At 58.4% G+C, this 16,604-nt stretch overlaps 1 protein-coding gene across 1 annotated transcript; it reads left to right on the top strand.

Annotated features, from left to right (window-relative positions):
• The first annotated feature begins 3,031 nt into the window (after positions 1 to 3,031).
• NUAK2 (NUAK family kinase 2) lies at positions 3,032 to 16,373 on the top strand. The gene is made up of 7 exons (XM_033080332.2): positions 3,032 to 3,288; positions 9,055 to 9,175; positions 11,181 to 11,332; positions 12,902 to 12,967; positions 14,000 to 14,119; positions 14,322 to 14,454; positions 14,530 to 16,373. Exons 1-7 carry the CDS (start codon positions 3,070 to 3,072, stop codon positions 15,570 to 15,572), a joined length of 1,854 nt encoding a protein of 617 aa, XP_032936223.1. The 5' UTR covers positions 3,032 to 3,069; the 3' UTR covers positions 15,573 to 16,373.
• Positions 16,374 to 16,604: the final 231 nt, after the last annotated feature.

Consider the following 16,604-nt stretch of genomic DNA (forward strand, 5'->3'; position numbering starts at 1 on the left):
GCAGGGAGAACGCTGCGGAGTTGATTTTAATGTGATAAATGAATCAATACAAATTTCGGAGCCGGCTGTGACCAAGCACCGAGCTGAGCTCGGAGCAGTTTCCCTGACGTGCAGCCAAATTCCTGGCTGGATTTCAGGTTGGTTTTAGCTGGACACGCACTGGGGCAGCGGGACGAGCCCAGTGTGGGGTTTCCAGGTTGGAAGGGGAATTTCGGTGGATTTCCCCAGCGGAGTGCTGCCACAACGGAGGATCCTTATCAGCGGATTCCCGCGTCCCTTGGCATTTCCATGAAAATGGGAAAGGCTTCCTGAGCCGGTCTGGGACAAAATCCATCCCTCAGCCTCCCTCCCAGCCACAGCGAGGGGTGGTTGAGCCCAATTCATGGATGGGAACAGAAAGGGAAGCTCCGCGAGGCTGCGTTGCCCAACACGGCACGGGGGGAAGGAAACCTCGGGAAAAGCATCCCGGGGACATCAGATCGTGCCTAAAGCTCGGGATGTGCTCCAGGGACGGGAGGGATGAGCCGGGGGGGCAGCGACAGCGACAACGCGACAAGGACAGCGCCACTTTCCCCTCCGGTGCCATCCCTTTGTTCCCTGCAGCCAGTGAGGTTCGAGCCTCCCCCGCCCGGCCCTGCCGCAATCCCTGGGCCGTGCCCGGACAGGATCCTGTTTGCTTTGACTCTGAAATTGCGGCACTCGGGTTCAGCTCAGCTCCTCTCCGCCTTGTTTATCTTCCCCCGTGGAAACGGCTCCCGAGTAAATAATTCATTGCCACAATTCATTATCGCCGCTCTCGATCGCAATCCATTATCACCATTCATTATCGCAATTGCCGCAGCCCAGCATCGTCCTGGGATGTCGCGGGTTGATTTTAAAACGGGTCGGGAGATTTGTCCCGGGGTTCTTGGGCTCGGGGAGAGCTCGGGAGTTGCTCGTGCCTGTGAGGATCGGAGGTGCCGCGTGGCCAGTGGCCACAAAAACCAGTGACAGCAGCAGGGGAAGAGACCTGTGTGTGTTAATTGTGTCAAAAATGACATTTATTGAGTGTGGGACCGCGCTGGTAGCGGTCACAGCCACGGAGAGTGGCGCGATTATATCAAAATGACATTTAATGCGTGTGGGGACAGGTGACAGCCCCGGGTTTGGTGCCTGGCTGTGCCCATGACTTGTGGCTCCATCTGTCCCCAAAAGGTCGCTCTCTAACCTCACCCCGGTGACAAAAGCAGCCAGGGAACAGTGCCACCCACCCGGGTCTGTCCTGACACCGAGACACAGCCTCGGGGTGCTGAGAGCTCCTGTGTCACCTCTGTGTCACCTCCCAAACCCGTGGGGAGGAGCCGGGCTGGATTAAATCATCCCTGGCAGGAGTTTGGGACCCCCTGGGAAAATCCAGTGAGTAATGCCGCAGTTATCTCCCCGTGCCATCGATCCGGGCTGTCCCCACACCCCCAGAGCCGGGCAAGCGCCTTTGTTTGGGCTGTTCTGGGCAATAATTGCATTCTTTTAATATCTCCAAAGGAAGATTTACCGCAGGGAGACCACACGGGGAGAAGGTGCTGCCGAGAGAGCCGGGGATGGTTCTGGGGAGCCTCAGCAGCCCCGGCCTGGCTCCCGTTCCTCCCTCCCGGGCTGTGTCCAGGAGGGCACAGGGTGGCCCTGGGGACAGTGTGGCTGATTATGCCCTAAATGCCATTTTTTGGTGGTTTTTTCTTTTTCTTTTTTTCTTTTTTTTTTGGTGTTTTTTTTTTCATGGGTTTGGGTACATTGGGACTCCTTGCAGCCAGTCGTGTCCCCCTGCCCCTGGTGTGAGACTTTACAGAATTCTCTCCACGTTGTGGAATTCTGGAATGGTTTGGGTTGGAAGGGACCTTGAAGATCACTCAGTGTCACCCCTGCCATGGCAGGGACACCTCCCACTGTCCCAGGCTGCTCCAAGCCCGATGTCCAGCCTGGCTTCGGACAGATCCAGGGGCAGCCACAGCTGCACTGGGCACCTGTGCCAGGGTCTCAGCGCCCTCACAGGGAGGAATTTCACCCCAAAATCCCATCTAACGCTGCCCTCAGTCACCACGAAGCCATTCCCCGTGTCCTGGCGTTCCGGGCTCTTCCCCAAAGCCCCCCTGACCCTCCCAGCGCTCTGGGGCTGCTCCCCTTCCTTGGGGAAAAAATGGGTGAAATGGTGAAAAATGGGTGAAAAAATGGGATGAAAATCTCTCCCTGCAGCACCCCCTGGAAAATCCCCATCTCCCTCAACCTGGGAACCCCCCCGCGCCCCCCTTGGTCCCTCCTCCCTCCCTCTGCCCCCCTCTCCACACCCCAAATTTGTGGGTGCCCCCAGCCCGCAGCTCCCTGGGTCTCCCCCCAGCCTCTCCCCGTGGGTTCCCCGCTGTCCCTGGGGTGTCCCCGCTGTCCCTGGGGTGTCCCAGCTGTCCCTGGGGTGTCCCCGCAGCCCGTGGGGCGTCCCCGTTGTCCCTGGGGTGTCCCCGCAGCCCGTGGGGTGTCCCCTCTGTCCCTGGGATGTCCCCGCTGTTCGGGGGTGTCCCCGCTGCCCGTGGGGTGTCCCCGCTGTCCCTGAGGTGTCCCCACAGCCCGTGGGGTGTCCCCGCTGTCCCTGGGGTGTCCCCGCTGCCCATGGGGTGTCCCCGCTGTTCGGGGGTGTCCCCACTGTCCCTGGGGTGTCCCTGCTATCCGTGGGGTGTCCCCGCTGTCCCTGGGGTGTCCCTGCTGTCCCTGGGGTGTCCCCGCTATCCGTGGGGTGTCCCCGCTGCCCGTGGGGTGTCCCCGCTGTCCCTGGGGTGTCCCTGCTGTCCGTGGGGTGTCCCCGCTCCCCGTGGGGTGTCCCTGCTGTCCCTGGGGTGTCCCCGTTGTCCCTGGGGTGTCCCCGCTGTCCCTGGGGTGTCCCCACAGCCCGGCCCCTCCATCCCGGTGCCGGTGCCAGCTCCGGGCGGGGCTCTGTCGCCGGCAGCCGCCAATGGGCGCGGGGAGGCGCGGCCGCCGCAGCCGCCGCTTTTATCGGCCGGGCCGGGCCGGGACGAGCCGGGCGGCGGAGCCGGAGCCGAGATCGGGATGGAACGGGCGGCGGGGCCCGGAACCGGCACCGGTTCTGCTCTGGCCGCCTCGCTGGCCGAGGGGCTGATCAAATCGCCGCGGCCGCTGATGAAGAAGCAGGCGGTGAAGCGGCACCACCACAAGCACAACCTCAAACACCGCTACGAGTTCCTGGAAACGCTGGGCAAAGGCACCTACGGGAAGGTGAAGAAAGCCCGGGAGCGCTCCGGGAAGCTGGTAAGGATCTGTTTGGAGGGGTATCGTCACCGTGTGGGGTCCACGAGCATCCTCCCGGTTCGGGGCATCCTCGGCGTCCTCTGCATCCCCCGGTTCGATGCGTCCCCCCCGGTCCGGTGCGTCCCTCCATGTCCCCGGTACATCCCCCCCGGTCGGGTGCGTTTCTCCTTGTCCCTGCTGCATCCCCCGGTCCAGTGGGTTCCCTCCTTGTCCCCTCCGTGTTTCAGAGGTCCTTGAGCTGCCCTCGCTTCTCCCAGCCTGGCTCTGATGCCTTTCCCTCCGGTGCTCCCCCTCCATCCCCACGGACCCCCGAGCATCCCCCGCTGCATCCCCCGGTCCGGTGGGTCCCTCCTTGTCCCTGCTGCATCCCCCGGTCCGGTGGGTCCCTCCCTGTCCCCGGTACATCCCCCCGGTCCGGGGGTCCCTCCCTGTCCCCGCTGCATCCCCCGGTCCGGTGTGTCCCTCCCCGCCCCCGCTGCATCCCCGGTTCTCCGGTACGGGCTCGGTGCAGCCCAGGCCGGGCCCCGCTCCCCCCGCAGCGTGCGGGAGGCTCCGGCTCTGCCCTCGCCGGGATCCATCGGGTTCTGGGGGGTCTCGCCCCCTCCTCCCGGGGGGCTGCAGCTCCTCTCGCCCACTTGACCGCGGTCGCGTTTCCTGGGGGAAGGAGCGGCCGCCAAAGCAAACACCGCGCTGGAGTCTGAAGGGTTTTTCCCTTCCTCTCACCCTGGCTGAGGGTTGGGCTTTGCTCGTGGCTTTCACACGGTGTGGGGCACCCAGACGGGCTCTCCAAAATCCTGACTCACCCCGGCTCGCTGGGGAAAGCGGCTCTGGCTCAGCCCAGCTCAGGGAAAAGGGGATTGACCCCCCAGGAGCGCCCGGTGCTGCTCGGTCCCGTGGGAATCTGCAAGGATTCAACCTTGGACGTGAATTCCAAAGGGTGGGAGGGACCCAAAAATCCCCTGGCAGCTCGACCTGAGCTGGGGGTGACCTGAGAGTGGCAGGACAGACCCTGGGATCGGGAAAGAGCCGCGAATCCGCGAGGTTTCCTTGTGTAATCTTGCTGAAATCAGATCCGAGGGCAGCTCTGCCCTTTCCATCAGCCCATCCGAGCCGCTGCTCTGCTGCATAATCCGGGCCTGGAAACGCAGCTTCCACCCACAGAGCTGCGGGGATCCCTCCCCTCGCATGCCAGAGAAAATTTTTTCCTTTCCCTGGCCGCACCTGCAGCTCGGAAATCTCAGCTCTGTGCCCCAAAACTCTGCGGGAACCCCTCGGGACGGGCTCTGGCATCGCTTTATTTTCATACAAATTCACCCCGCGGGCTCTGGCATCGCTTCATTTTCATACAAATTCACCCCGCGGGCCACCGAGCCCTCAATCAACACCGCAGGAAATCCAAGGCTCTGCTCAGCAGCACCTCCCCGGCCCGCTGAAGGAACAGGAGACTCAAACCCACAAATTCCTCTTCCCACAAATTCTTTCTGGGAGCGCTCAGCATTTCCGGGCCTGTTTAATCTGGAGGTTTATCCTTTATGTTTGCTCCTTGCCCGAGCGGTTTTCACTTCCCAAACCCGGCTGGGGCTGAAAAGCTGGAGCTGCTCCATCCGCAGGGATTTTGCCCCCTGGCCAATCGGGAATTGCCTCTGACACTCGAACCATCTCGTTTTACCGCCCGCATTTCTTGTTCTTCTCTGAATTTTAAAATCTCTGCACCCAGAGCTGGCTGATTTGGTTGGAAGGTGACAGGAAATTCCAGGCTGCTGCAGTTTTAGGACTTCCATGAATTATTTGTCTGGGAAAAATCCCTTTTTTTTCTTGTTAGAAATCCTTTATCCGAAGTGATGCTCCTGTATCCCAATCCTTACAAAAATCCCTGCAATAACAGGTGGGGAGAGAATTGCTGGGTGGTTTTCCTCTTTTCCCCCCCCTCTTCCTTTTTTTATTTCTTTTCCCCTTTTTTATTCTTTCCTTTTTTTTTTTTCCTTTCCCTTCCCCCATTTTTTTCTTTCCCCTTTTTCTTTCTTTTCTTTTTCTTTCAATTTTTCTCTTCCTTCCCTTTATTTTATTCCTTCCCTTTATTTTATTCCTTCCCTTTTTTCTTTCTTCCTTTCTTTTTTCTTCTTTCTCTTCTTTTTTCTTCCTTCTCTTCTTTTATTTCTTCCTTCTCTTCTTTTCATCTTCCTTCCCTTTTTTCCCTCCCTTCTCATTTTTCTGCTTCCCTTTTTTCCCTCCCTTCCCATTTTTCTCATTCCTTTTTTTTTCCCTTCTTCCCTTTTTTTTTCTCCCTTTTTTTTTTTCTCCACCTGTTTGCAGGGCTCTTTCTTCTCCTCCCAGCCCGGATTTTTTTCCCATCCCTGGCCCTCAGCCAAGCCAAACACCGCCGGGGACCTCCCGCGGGACAATCCTCGGTGTCACAAACGCGATTTAAGGAGGAGGCAGCACCTGGAATATTCCAGAGCCTCCTCAGATCTGCGGGAAATCCACGCTGGATTTCAATCCACATTTCCCCGAGCAGCCTGGAACAGCTTCTGAAGCGGTTGTAGCTTCATGCATCTTTCAGCAGCTGCTGAAAATACCTGTTCTACCCCCCAAAAATTTCTAAAATGGGATGGCTCCATCTGCCTGCAGCTCACAATTTTTGGGATCACGGAGCAGGGGCATCTCCTGGAGCTGCTTCATCTTTTTTTATGGATTGGAATTTTTTAGATTAGAATTTTTTAGATCAGAATTTTTTAAATCAAAATTTTTTAAATTAGAATTTTTTAGATAAGAATTTTTTAAATCAAAATTTTTTAAATTAGAATTTTTTAAATTAGAATTTTTTAGATTTGATTTTTTTTATTTTTTTATTTTTTTTTAGAAACTGGTTTAGAATTTTTAGGGTGTGAGCCTCTAGGGATGCTCGAAAATGCTCCGAATTTTTGGTCCCCAAAAGGCTGAGGCTGCGAGGGGCAGGGATGGAGGGAGCCAGGAGGAATTTGGGAGGTTCTGCACGGCTCAGGTCACTGGGGCAACAGAGAAAAATAAATCGTTAAAATATAACCTGTTAAACAAAGGTCAGGGGAAAGAAAACCTGGCTGGGCTTCCCAGAAGAGCCAAACACTTTCGGTATTGCTTTTTCCAGAAACTCGGGACGGGGTTGTTGAACTTCCCCGGGCCAGAGTCCGAGTGCTGGATCCTCCAGGAGCAATTCCCGACCTGGTGGTGCTGCCTGGGGGGGTTTGGTGCCACAAAAATGGGATTTAGGGTTACAAAAATGGGATTTAGGGATACAAAAAAGGGATTTGGGGCTACAAAAACGGGATTTGGGGGTATAAAAATGAGATTTGGGGGACAAAAATGGGATTTGGGGTCACAAAAATGGGATTTAGGGTTACAAAAATGGGATTTAGGGTTACAAAAATGAGGTTTGGGGCTACAAAAATGGGATTTGGGGGTACAAAAATGGGATTTGAGGATACAAAAATGGGATTTGGGGCCACAAAAATGGGATTTGGGGTTACAAAAAAGGGATTTGGGGCTACAAAAATGGGATTTGGGGGACAAAAATGAGGTTTGGGGCTACAAAAATGAGATTTGGGGTCACAAAAATGAGATTTGGGGGTACAAAAATGAGATTTAGGGGACAAAAATGGGATTTGGGGTCACAAAAATGGGATTTGGGGGTACAAAAATGAGATTTGAGGGACAAAAATGGGATCTGGGGTCACAAAAATGAGATTTGGGGCTACAAAAATGAGATTTAGGGGACAAAAATGAGATTTGGAGTCACAAAAATGACATTTGGGGGTACAAAAATGAGATTTGGGGTCACAAAAATGGGATTTGGGGGTACAAAAATGACATTTGGGACCACAAAAATGACATTTGGGGCTACAAAATTTGGATTTGGGGTCAGCAAAGCACTTCAGGTGCCACCTGAGCCCCTTTCCATCCTCTTCTCCCCGCTCAGATCTCCCTGGTTCGGTGCCCGCCGCCTCCCCCGGGTGCCGCAGACCCGGCTTAACAAAACTCGGCTGCCCGCTGGGCTGGGCTTTGCGGGGCTGAGCATCCCTCCCACACCTCGCCGAGGCCTCCGTGGCCTCTCTCTCCCCGTTGCCGAGCGACTGCTGCGAGGGTCCCTTGACGGGATTAAAACTGTTCCGCATTCTTGTCTGGGAGGGGAAAAGAAGAAAAAAAAAAAAAAAAAAAAGAAAAAAAAGAAAGGTTGTGCTGGATTCAGTTGTAAATTCAGCCCTGGGAGCGCATTGTGTGCCCGCAGCCCCTTTGAAAGGGGATTAGAAGGAATCTATTCTTCCCCCTCTTTCTCCTCCCTTTTCAATCTCCTTGTAGAGGAAAACTTGAGGAGCCAAAGGAAAGCCTGGAAAAGTCCGGCTCTCCCACCAGCAAGGATTTATTTTTCACCCAAACTTTCTCTTACTCCTGGAAATAAAATGGTTTAGAGGCAAAAAAAACCCGACCTGTGGGGGGGTTTTTGGTTTTTTTTTCCTTTTCCTCAGCGCAGGAATTGGCTGTTGTTGTTGTTGTTGTTATCTCAGTCATGGGGCACATTCCTGCGGCTGGCCGAGCTCCAGCGGCGGGACACGGTCCCTGCAGAGCCCAAAAATCAGGAGGGGAGCTGTGGTACCCGAGAGGAGCCCCAAAAATCAGGAGTGGAGCTGTGGTACCTGCGGGATAAAGCTCCAGGATCCCCCAAAAATCAGGGCTGTGCTGATGGATGAGGGATTTGTGCAACCTGTGAGACGAGGCTTTTTGGGAACCCCAAAAATCAGGAGCAGGGCTGTGGTACCTGTGGGATAAAGTTCTGGGATCCCCCAAAAATCAGGGTTGTGCTATCTGTGAGAGGAGGCTCAAGGAGCCCCAAAAAAACAGGAGCAGGGTTGTGTGATCTGTGGGAAGAGGCTCGAGGAGCCCCAAAAATCAGAGCCTGCAGAAGGAGTCCTGGGGAGGCTTCAAAAATCAGGAGCAGGGCTGTGATACCTGTGAGATAAAGCTCTGGGATCCCCAAAAATCAGGGCTGTGGTACCTGTGAGAGGAGGCTCAAGGAGCCCCAAAAATCAGGAGCAGGGCTGTGATACCTGAGAGGAGGCTCGAGGAGCCCCAAAAATTAGAGCCTCAAAAATCAGATCCTGCAGAAAGAGCCCTGGGGAGCCTTCAAAAAACAGAAGCAGGGCTGTGCTACCTGGGAGGAATATTGGGAAGCCCCAAAAATCAGGAGCAGGGCTGTGCTACCTGTGGGATAAAGCTCTGGGAGCCCCCAAAAATCAGGGCTGTGCTACCTGTGAGAGGAGGCTCAAGGAGCCCCAAAAAATGAGGAGCAGGGCTGTGATACCTGAGAGGAGGCTCGAGGAACCCCAAAAATTAGAGGCCCAAAAATCAGAGCCTCAAAAATCAGAGCCTGCAGAAGGAGTCCCTCAAAAATCAGGGCTTGCTACCTGTGAGAAGAGGCTCAAGGAGCCTTCAAAAATCAGGATCAAGGCTGTGCTACCTGATGGATGAGGCTCTGAGACCCCTCAAAAATCAGGGCTGTGCTCCCTGTGGGAGGAGTTTTGGGCCCCCAAAAATGCGGAGCTGTCACAGGTGTCCCTCGGGGGCAGCAGCAGGATTTGGGAAGAATAAACCCCAGATGGATAAATTGGCTTTTCTGGAGCTGTTTCCATGGAGCTCGTGGGGAAGCCAGGATTTATTTGTGAGTCCCTTCCCAAATGGGGAGAGGAGGAATTTCATCCTTCGGGAACTCACAGCCCGCTCCGTGCTCACCCGCAGGTGGCCATCAAATCCATCCGGAAGGACAAAATCAAGGATGAGCAGGACCTTGTGCACATCCGGAGGGAGATCGAGATCATGTCCTCCCTCAACCACCCGCACATCATCGCTGTGCACGAAGGTGAGGCCTCATTTCCCTTCCCTTTTCCAGCCGCATCCAAGATCCGAGCCTCGGGAACGGGCTGGGTACCGGGGGAGGGGCTCTTGGGGTGGGATTTTGGCCCGGTTTGGCTCGGCTGGGTGGGATTTTGACCCGGCTGGGTGGGATTTTGACCCGGCTGGGTGGGATTTTGGCCCGGTTTGGCCCGGCTGGGTGGGATTTTGACCCGGCTGGGTGGGTTTGTCCCAGCCCTCTCCTCCCTTCCAGGACCTGGCTCTGGTTCCTGGTCGCTCACAGGGAATGCAGACGCTCCCGGGATGTGTTTTCTCCAGCCAGGGGAAATACCTGCTCCAAAAAAAGCCCTTCCTGTCCCATCCCCTCCCTCCCAAGCAGCGAATCCAGCCCCAAATGTGGATTTTTGGAGGCTGGGAACCGCGGTGGGGCTGTGGAGGGAGGCTGAGCTGTGCCATGCGCTCATCCCGGAGAATCTGGAATCTCCGTGGATCTGCTCTGAGCCCGAGGCAGGATTTAATCTCAGTCCTGGAGTTCTCCTCGTTCCCTGGGGCACTGGAAAACCAAACCACAGCGTGCTGGGAGAATTCTTGCTGCTGCCGGGCTGGGCTTTGCTGCCGGGATAACCCGGGAGAAATTTCTCCAAGCAGAACCAAACTCAGCCCAAACCCGCAGCTGGGCCAGGCTTAGCAGACACCGATTCCTGCTGTGCCCCGGCTTTTCTCGGGCTGGCTCTGCCCCTGCTCGAGGTTTGTGCGGGATCCGGAGCCTTTTGTGCTGCAGACAAAGGCAGCGCTGGCAGCTCCTCCGCGCTGACTCACACCGGCGATTCAAAAACAAATTCCAAACCACCGAGGTGCTTGCTGCAAACAGGAAGAGAACGCTGCGGCTCTTGGCTCCGGCCTGAGCCTTTTTTGGGAGCGCTGGGAACAGGCAGGAAGGTCACGGCTGTGGCAGCGCTGTCACCTTGCCTTGGCGAGGGGATCCAGCAAAGAGCCGCGGGTCTGAGTCACCGCTGCGGTGGCACAGCCGGTGGTGGCACAGTGATGGCACAACCTGTGATGGCACAGCCACTGTGGTGGCAGAGCCTTGATTGTGGCAAAGCTGGTGGTGGCAGAGCCTTGGTGGCACAGCCAGTGATGGCACAGCCAGTGGTGGCAGAGCCTTGGTGGGTGACACAGCCCTGGTGGCACTGGGGGTGTGGGTGACATCTCTGGTGGCACTGGGGGATGTTGGTGACAGCCCTGGTGACACTGGGGGATGTTGGTGACATCTCTGGTGGCACCAGGGGGTTTCGGTAACATCTCTAGTGGCACTGGAGGATGTCAGTGACAGCCCTGGTGGCACTGGGAGGTGTGGGTGACAGCCCTGGTGGCACTGGGGGATGTTGGTGACATCTCTGGTGGCACTGGAGGTGTGGATGACATCTCTAGTGGCACTGGGAAGTGTGGATGACATCTCTGGTGGCACTGGGAGGTGTGGGTGACATCTCTAATGGTGCTAGGGGGTGTGGGTGACAGCCCTGGTGGCACTGGGGGATGTTGGTGACATCTCTGGTGGCACTGGGGGATGGTGGTGACATCTCTAGTGTCACTGGGGGATGTTGGTGACATCTCTGGTGGCACTGGGGGATGTCAGTGACAGCCCTGGTGGTACTGAGGGGTGTTGGTGACGTCTCTGGTAGCATCAGGGGGTTTCGGTGACATCTCTAGTGGCACTGGGGGCTGTGGGTGATAGGCCTGGTGGCACTGGGGGGTGTCATTGACAGCCCTGGTGGCACTGGGAAGTGTGGGTGACATCTCTATTGGCACTGGGAAGTGTGGATGACATCTCTGGTGGCACTGGGGGGTGTCAGGGTGTCAGTGACAGCCCTGCTGTCCCCCCCGACCTGCAGGTCCCGTTTATCCCAAGACTGCGGGCAGGGATTGGGGTGGGGTGAGCCAAGGCCGGACCCGCTCTTTAACAGCACCGAGAATTCCCGCAGGATCCCCTTTAACCCCTTCGTGCCCCGCAGTGTTCGAGAACAGCGGCAAGATCGTCATCGTGATGGAATACGCCAGCAAGGGGGACCTGTACGATTACATCAGCGAGCGGCAGCGCCTCTCGGAGCAGGAGGCGCGGCACTTCTTCCGCCAGGTCGTGTCCGCCGTCTACTACTGCCACAAGGTGCGCTGGCACTGCCATCCCCGCGGCTTCCCCGAGCAATTCCCGGCGGGACAGCGGCTGGGTGGGCTCCTGAGAGCTCCTTCCGAGGATTTCCCCACTGGAGAGAGGCTGGGTGCTCTCCTGAGCGCTCCCCCCAAGGATTTCCCCACGGGAGAGAGGCTGGGTGCTCTCCTGAGCGCTCCCCTCGATGATTTCCCCATGGGAGAGAGGCTGGGTGGGCTCCTGAGAGCTCCTTCTGAGGATTTCCCCATGGGTGCCCTCCTGAGCGCTCCTCTCGATGATTTCCCCACTGGAGAGAAGCTGGGTGCTCTCCTGAGCGCTCCTTCTGAGGGTTTCCCCACGAGTGCTCTCCTGAGCGCTCCTCCCAATGGTTTCCCCACTGGAGAGAGGCTGGGTGGGCTCCTGAGCTCTCCTAACCATTATTTCCCCACTGAAGAGAGCCTGGGTGCTCTCCTGAGTGCTCCTCCCGATGATTTCCTCACTGGAGAGAGGCTGGATGCTCTCCTGAGAGCTCCCCCCGAGGATTTCCCCACGGGTGCTCTCCTGAGCGCTCCTTCCGAGGGTTTCCCCATGGGAGAGAGGCTGGGTGGGCTCCTGAGCTCTCCTAACCATTATTTCCCCACTGGAGAGAAGCTGGATGGGTTCCTGAGAGCTCCTCCCGATGATTTCCCCCCGGGTTCCCTCCTAAGCGCTCCTCCCTGCAGCACAGCGGGGTGGGACGGTTGCAGCCCCACACGAGGTGAGAGCAGCTCGTGGCTTTTCACCTTTCCCAGCAGAAGGGCTGGTCCTGCCTTTCCTCTGAAGGGTGTGGCAGCGCCCTGGCAGCTTTTGGGAGGTCCTGGCCTCGGCTGCTGCGGTGTGGGGGTGACTAACCCGGCCTGGGAGTTGTCACCTCCCCTCCCCGCCGAGCAGACGGAGACGCCCAGCACTGCCCGCGGGGCTGGAAGCCAAGGCCGGGCTCGCCTGTCCTGTTCAGACGGGAAGGGGAGGCTGGAGGACGGTGGGATGGTGCCCTGGACCTTCCTAGGACTCTGGGATTGTGTCCTGTCAGGACCTCCCTGGGGCTGTGGGATTGTGCCCTGGCAGGACCTCCCTGGGGCTGTGGGATTTTGCCCTGGCAGGACCTCCCTGGGGCTGTGGGATTGTGCCCTGGCAGGACCTCCCTAGGGTTGTGGGATTTTTGCCCTGGCAGGACCTCCCTGGGGCTGTGGGATTTTTGCCCTGCAGGACCCTCCAGGGATGCCCCAAGGCAGCTCCTGACCCCAAACCATGCCCAGGGCTCGCTCAGCTGGGCACAGCTGGCCAGGCAGGAGGAGCTGTGCCCTGGTGGGGCTGGCACTGCGTGCCTGGGGGCAATGAAGGGTGGCACCTGGGGCTGTCACCTCCCTGCCCCTGGAGCTGTCACCTCCCTGGCCCTGCTGCCGAGCTGGTGCCACAGGGGCTGCACCACACCCGGGCCACCCATGCCCGGGGCACACCCGCGCTGTTTGTGGCTCCTGTGCCCCTCCCGGTGTGCCGGACCTGCCCTGCCCCAAACCCCGCTCGAGTTAACCCCGGCTCTTCCCGCAGAACGGGATCGTGCACCGGGACCTGAAGCTGGAGAACATCCTGCTGGACGCCAACGGGAACATCAAGGTGAGGGGCTGGGACATCACCCGGCCTGCAGGGACAGGGGGTGACCACAACACCTCAGTCCCCTCCGGGCCGTGCTTCCCAGAGCTCTGGCACCACCTGGAATGTTGTTTGCCCAGGAGAGCTGGCAGAGCCTGGCACCTGAGCAGATCTAGTAAAACCATAATTGATATCACCCTGCTGATAAGAGGGCAAAGTCTGAGTGCACAGATCAACGCTGGCTGCGTGAGCAGGGCTCTTTTCCTGGTTTCTGTACGTGCCAGCCAGCAAATCCCAGCCTTGAGCTGCTCTGGGCAGGGATCCCCGCGGTCACTGAGAATGGGCTGCAGGATTTATCTCCACCAGGGATGATTTTGCAATTGGGAGCTGGCGGGCAGCCCCAGGAGCTCCTGTGACAGCTGTAATGAGGATAATGAGTAGCTGTGCAAGGTGGAGCTGATAGGGACCGCTGCAGCCCGGGGTGCCTGGGAAGGAGCTGCAGGAAAGCCTGGAAGTGCTTCCAGCCTCACCTTTCCACTCTGCTCCCGCTGCCAGCGCCGCAGGGCAGCTCTGCCGTGCCTGGGGTGAGGAGTTTGGGAGGCAGAGAGCAGCAGGAGCCACCTCAGGGGTGGAAAACCAGGCTGAGGGGAATCAGAACCAAGGGCAGGCCTGGCTTGGATCAGGTTCATCCCTGGAGAGCTCAAGGAGAACTTTCAGCCTTGGGAAACTTGGGGAAGAGACTTTGGGAAAGGGGGATTTTGGGAAAGGGGGACTTTGAGAATGGGGATTTTGGGAATAGGGGACTTTGGGAATGGGAACTTTGAGAATGGGAGCTTTGAGAAGGGGGACTTTGGGAATGGGAACTTTGGGAATGGAGGACTTTGGAAATGGAGGACTTTGGGAATGGAGGACTTTGAGAATGGGAGCTTTGAGAATGGGGACTTTGGGAATGGGAGCTTTGAGAATGGAGGACTTTGGGAAAGGGGGACTTTGGGAATGGGAACTTTGTGAATAGGGGATTTTACTGCTGGATGACAGCTGTTTTTTTCCCCCCAGATTGCAGATTTCGGGCTGTCCAACGTTTTCCAGCAGGACAAACTCCTGCAGACCTACTGTGGCAGCCCCCTGTATGCATCCCCTGAGATCATCAACGGGCGGCCCTACAAGGGCCCCGAGGTGGGTTGTGCCTCCCTCCAGGCTGTGGGAATCACTCTGGGGTTTTCCCAGGGTGATTTGGGATAACAGAGCACTGCAGGGTGTGCTGGGGTCCTGCCCCATGCTCTGTCCCTTCCCTGTGGCTGCTGCCGTGCTGGGAGTCCTGATGAGACTCTGGTCCCGGTCCTGCTGTCCCCTCCAGGCTCCTCTGTCCCTTTCACAGGTGGACAGCTGGTCCCTGGGTGTCCTCCTCTACATCCTGATCCACGGCACGATGCCCTTCGATGGCCACGACTACAAAACTCTGGTCAAGCAGATCACGAGCGGGGAGTACCGGGAGCCCCCGAAGCTCTCAGGTAGGGACAGCCCCGTCCCCCTGCGTGTCCCCGTGTCCCCTCCCGTGCCTGACCCGTCCCTCCCTCCTCCCCCAGATGCCTGCGGGCTGATCCGGTGGATGCTGATGGTGAACCCCGAGCGCCGGGCCACCATCGAGGACATCGCCGCGCACTGGTGGGTCAACTGGGGCTACAAAATGTCACTGGGCGAGCAGGAGCTGCTGCGGGAGAGCGAATCCCCGCTGGCCGTGGTGGCCGAGTGGCTGCGCCGCTCGTCCCGGCCCCTGCTGGAGAACAGCTCCAGGGTGCGCTGCTTCCTGAAGCAACACATCCCCGGCGTGGCCCTGGAGCGGCAGCGCTCGCTCAAGAAATCCAAGAAGGAGAACGACGTCTCGCACGCGCTGCAGGAGGTGCCCGCGGGCCCCGAGAACCCTTCCAAGTCCATCCTCAAGCGGCCCAAGGGCATCCTGAAGAAGAGGAACTCGTGCGAGCAGAAGGTGCCCGGCCCCGGTCCCCCCACGGCGGAGGAGGGCGAGGGGGTCCCCGCGGGGCTCTCCCGGGTCTCGGCAGCAGCGCCCGCGGCCGCCCCCAAGAAGGGAATCCTCAAGAAGCCCTCGGCCAGAGAGTCGGGCTATTACTCGTCCCTGGAGTGCTGCGAGTCCGGGGATGTGCTGGACGCGGGGAGCTTGGACCTGGACGGGGCCGTGTTTGCCGAGCCGCCCTCCCCGCGTCCCCAGGGGCTGCCGGCCCGCAGGAAAGGAATCCTCAAACACAACGGCAAATTCTCCTCGGGCAGCCCCGAGCAGGGAAATCCCCCCGGGAGGGACTTCGGGGGGTTCAGCGAGGTGTCCCTGCCCCCGGGACCCCGCGCCCGGCCCTCCAGCGCCGTCAGCGAGGACAGCATCCTCTCCACCGAGTCCTTCGACCAGCTGGACCTGCCCGCCCGGCGTCCCCCCGGTGCCGGGGCCGTGCGGGGCTGCGTGTCCGCCGAGAGCCTGGTGCGGCTGGAGGAGGAGGAGGAGCGGGAGGAAGGGCGGAGGCTGCGCCGCTGGACTGTCACACATTGCCGCAGCCCCTTGGCGGAGCGAGCTGTGACAATGGCACCGAGCTCTACCGGCGCGCTGTGGCCGTCGGGGTGAAGCTGAGCTGAGCTGAGCTGAGCCGAGCTGAGCCGAGCCCAGCTCCCTCCGGGCTCTCCCCATGCTTGGTGCGTTTTGGGGATGGGGCTGAGCCTCCCTCCCTTCCTTCCCCGGGGCTGCCGGTGCTGCTGATCCACATCCCACGGATTTATTTGGCAGCCTAGGGGCCGGGGGATGCCCCAGGAGCAGGACATTGAATGGACCAAACCCTCCAAAGTGACCCCCGAGGAGGGGCTGGGGGGTCCCGGGGGCTCCTCGCTGCCGTCCTCCCCTCTGAACTCATCAGCAATGGGCTGGGGGGGATTTTTGTTTTCTTTGCACTGTTTTTTTGGCTGCACAAGGTAACGGAGGGGGTGGGTGATATACCTCAAACAAGCTGCAGATGTAGCAGGGTGCTGGCGAGGGCTCCAAGGTGCTGCCCGTGGGCTTTGGGAGGTGCTGGGGGCACCCAGGCCACGGCTCTGAGTGCTGAGAAACTGGATTTGGCCAAAAGCCCGGGCTGGGAAATGCTGTGATGCCAACATCTCTCATTGTAATGTGGAATAACAAAAAAAAAAAAAAGAAAAAAGAAAAAAAGGTGCCTTTGGTGAGGCACCGTGTCTTTATTTATTGATTTCTTGCCTTTGCCCAGGCTGGTGGGGAGGCAGCAGCACGGGATGTGTCTGGGTGTTTTTGGGGAGGTGTCCTTGTGTCACACGGCTCCCTTGCACTATTGCCACGTGTGCTCGTGTTGTGCTTTCCCTCCTGCCTGCAGCACGGGCTGGAGAAAACCATTAAATTAAAAGCAAATGGTAAAGCTGAGTTGTCGTTTGATTGCTGGGGGTGAGGGAGGGGCTGCCTGGGCCGGGCTGGTGTCCCTGTCCCTGTCCCTGTGCCGTCCCTGCTGGGACAGAGCCATGCTCCATCGGGTCAGGGGGGGCTCTGTGTGCTCAGCCCCTCCTCAAACTGGGTTTAACTGGTGCTGAACTGGGACTGGGCACACCGCTGATGTGGGGGCTCAGCACCCCCACGAGTGGGAAATCTGATTTTAGG

The sequence above is a fragment of the Catharus ustulatus genome, chromosome 25 (genome assembly GCF_009819885.2).
Source record: "Catharus ustulatus isolate bCatUst1 chromosome 25, bCatUst1.pri.v2, whole genome shotgun sequence".
Lineage (NCBI taxonomy): Eukaryota > Metazoa > Chordata > Aves > Passeriformes > Turdidae > Catharus > Catharus ustulatus.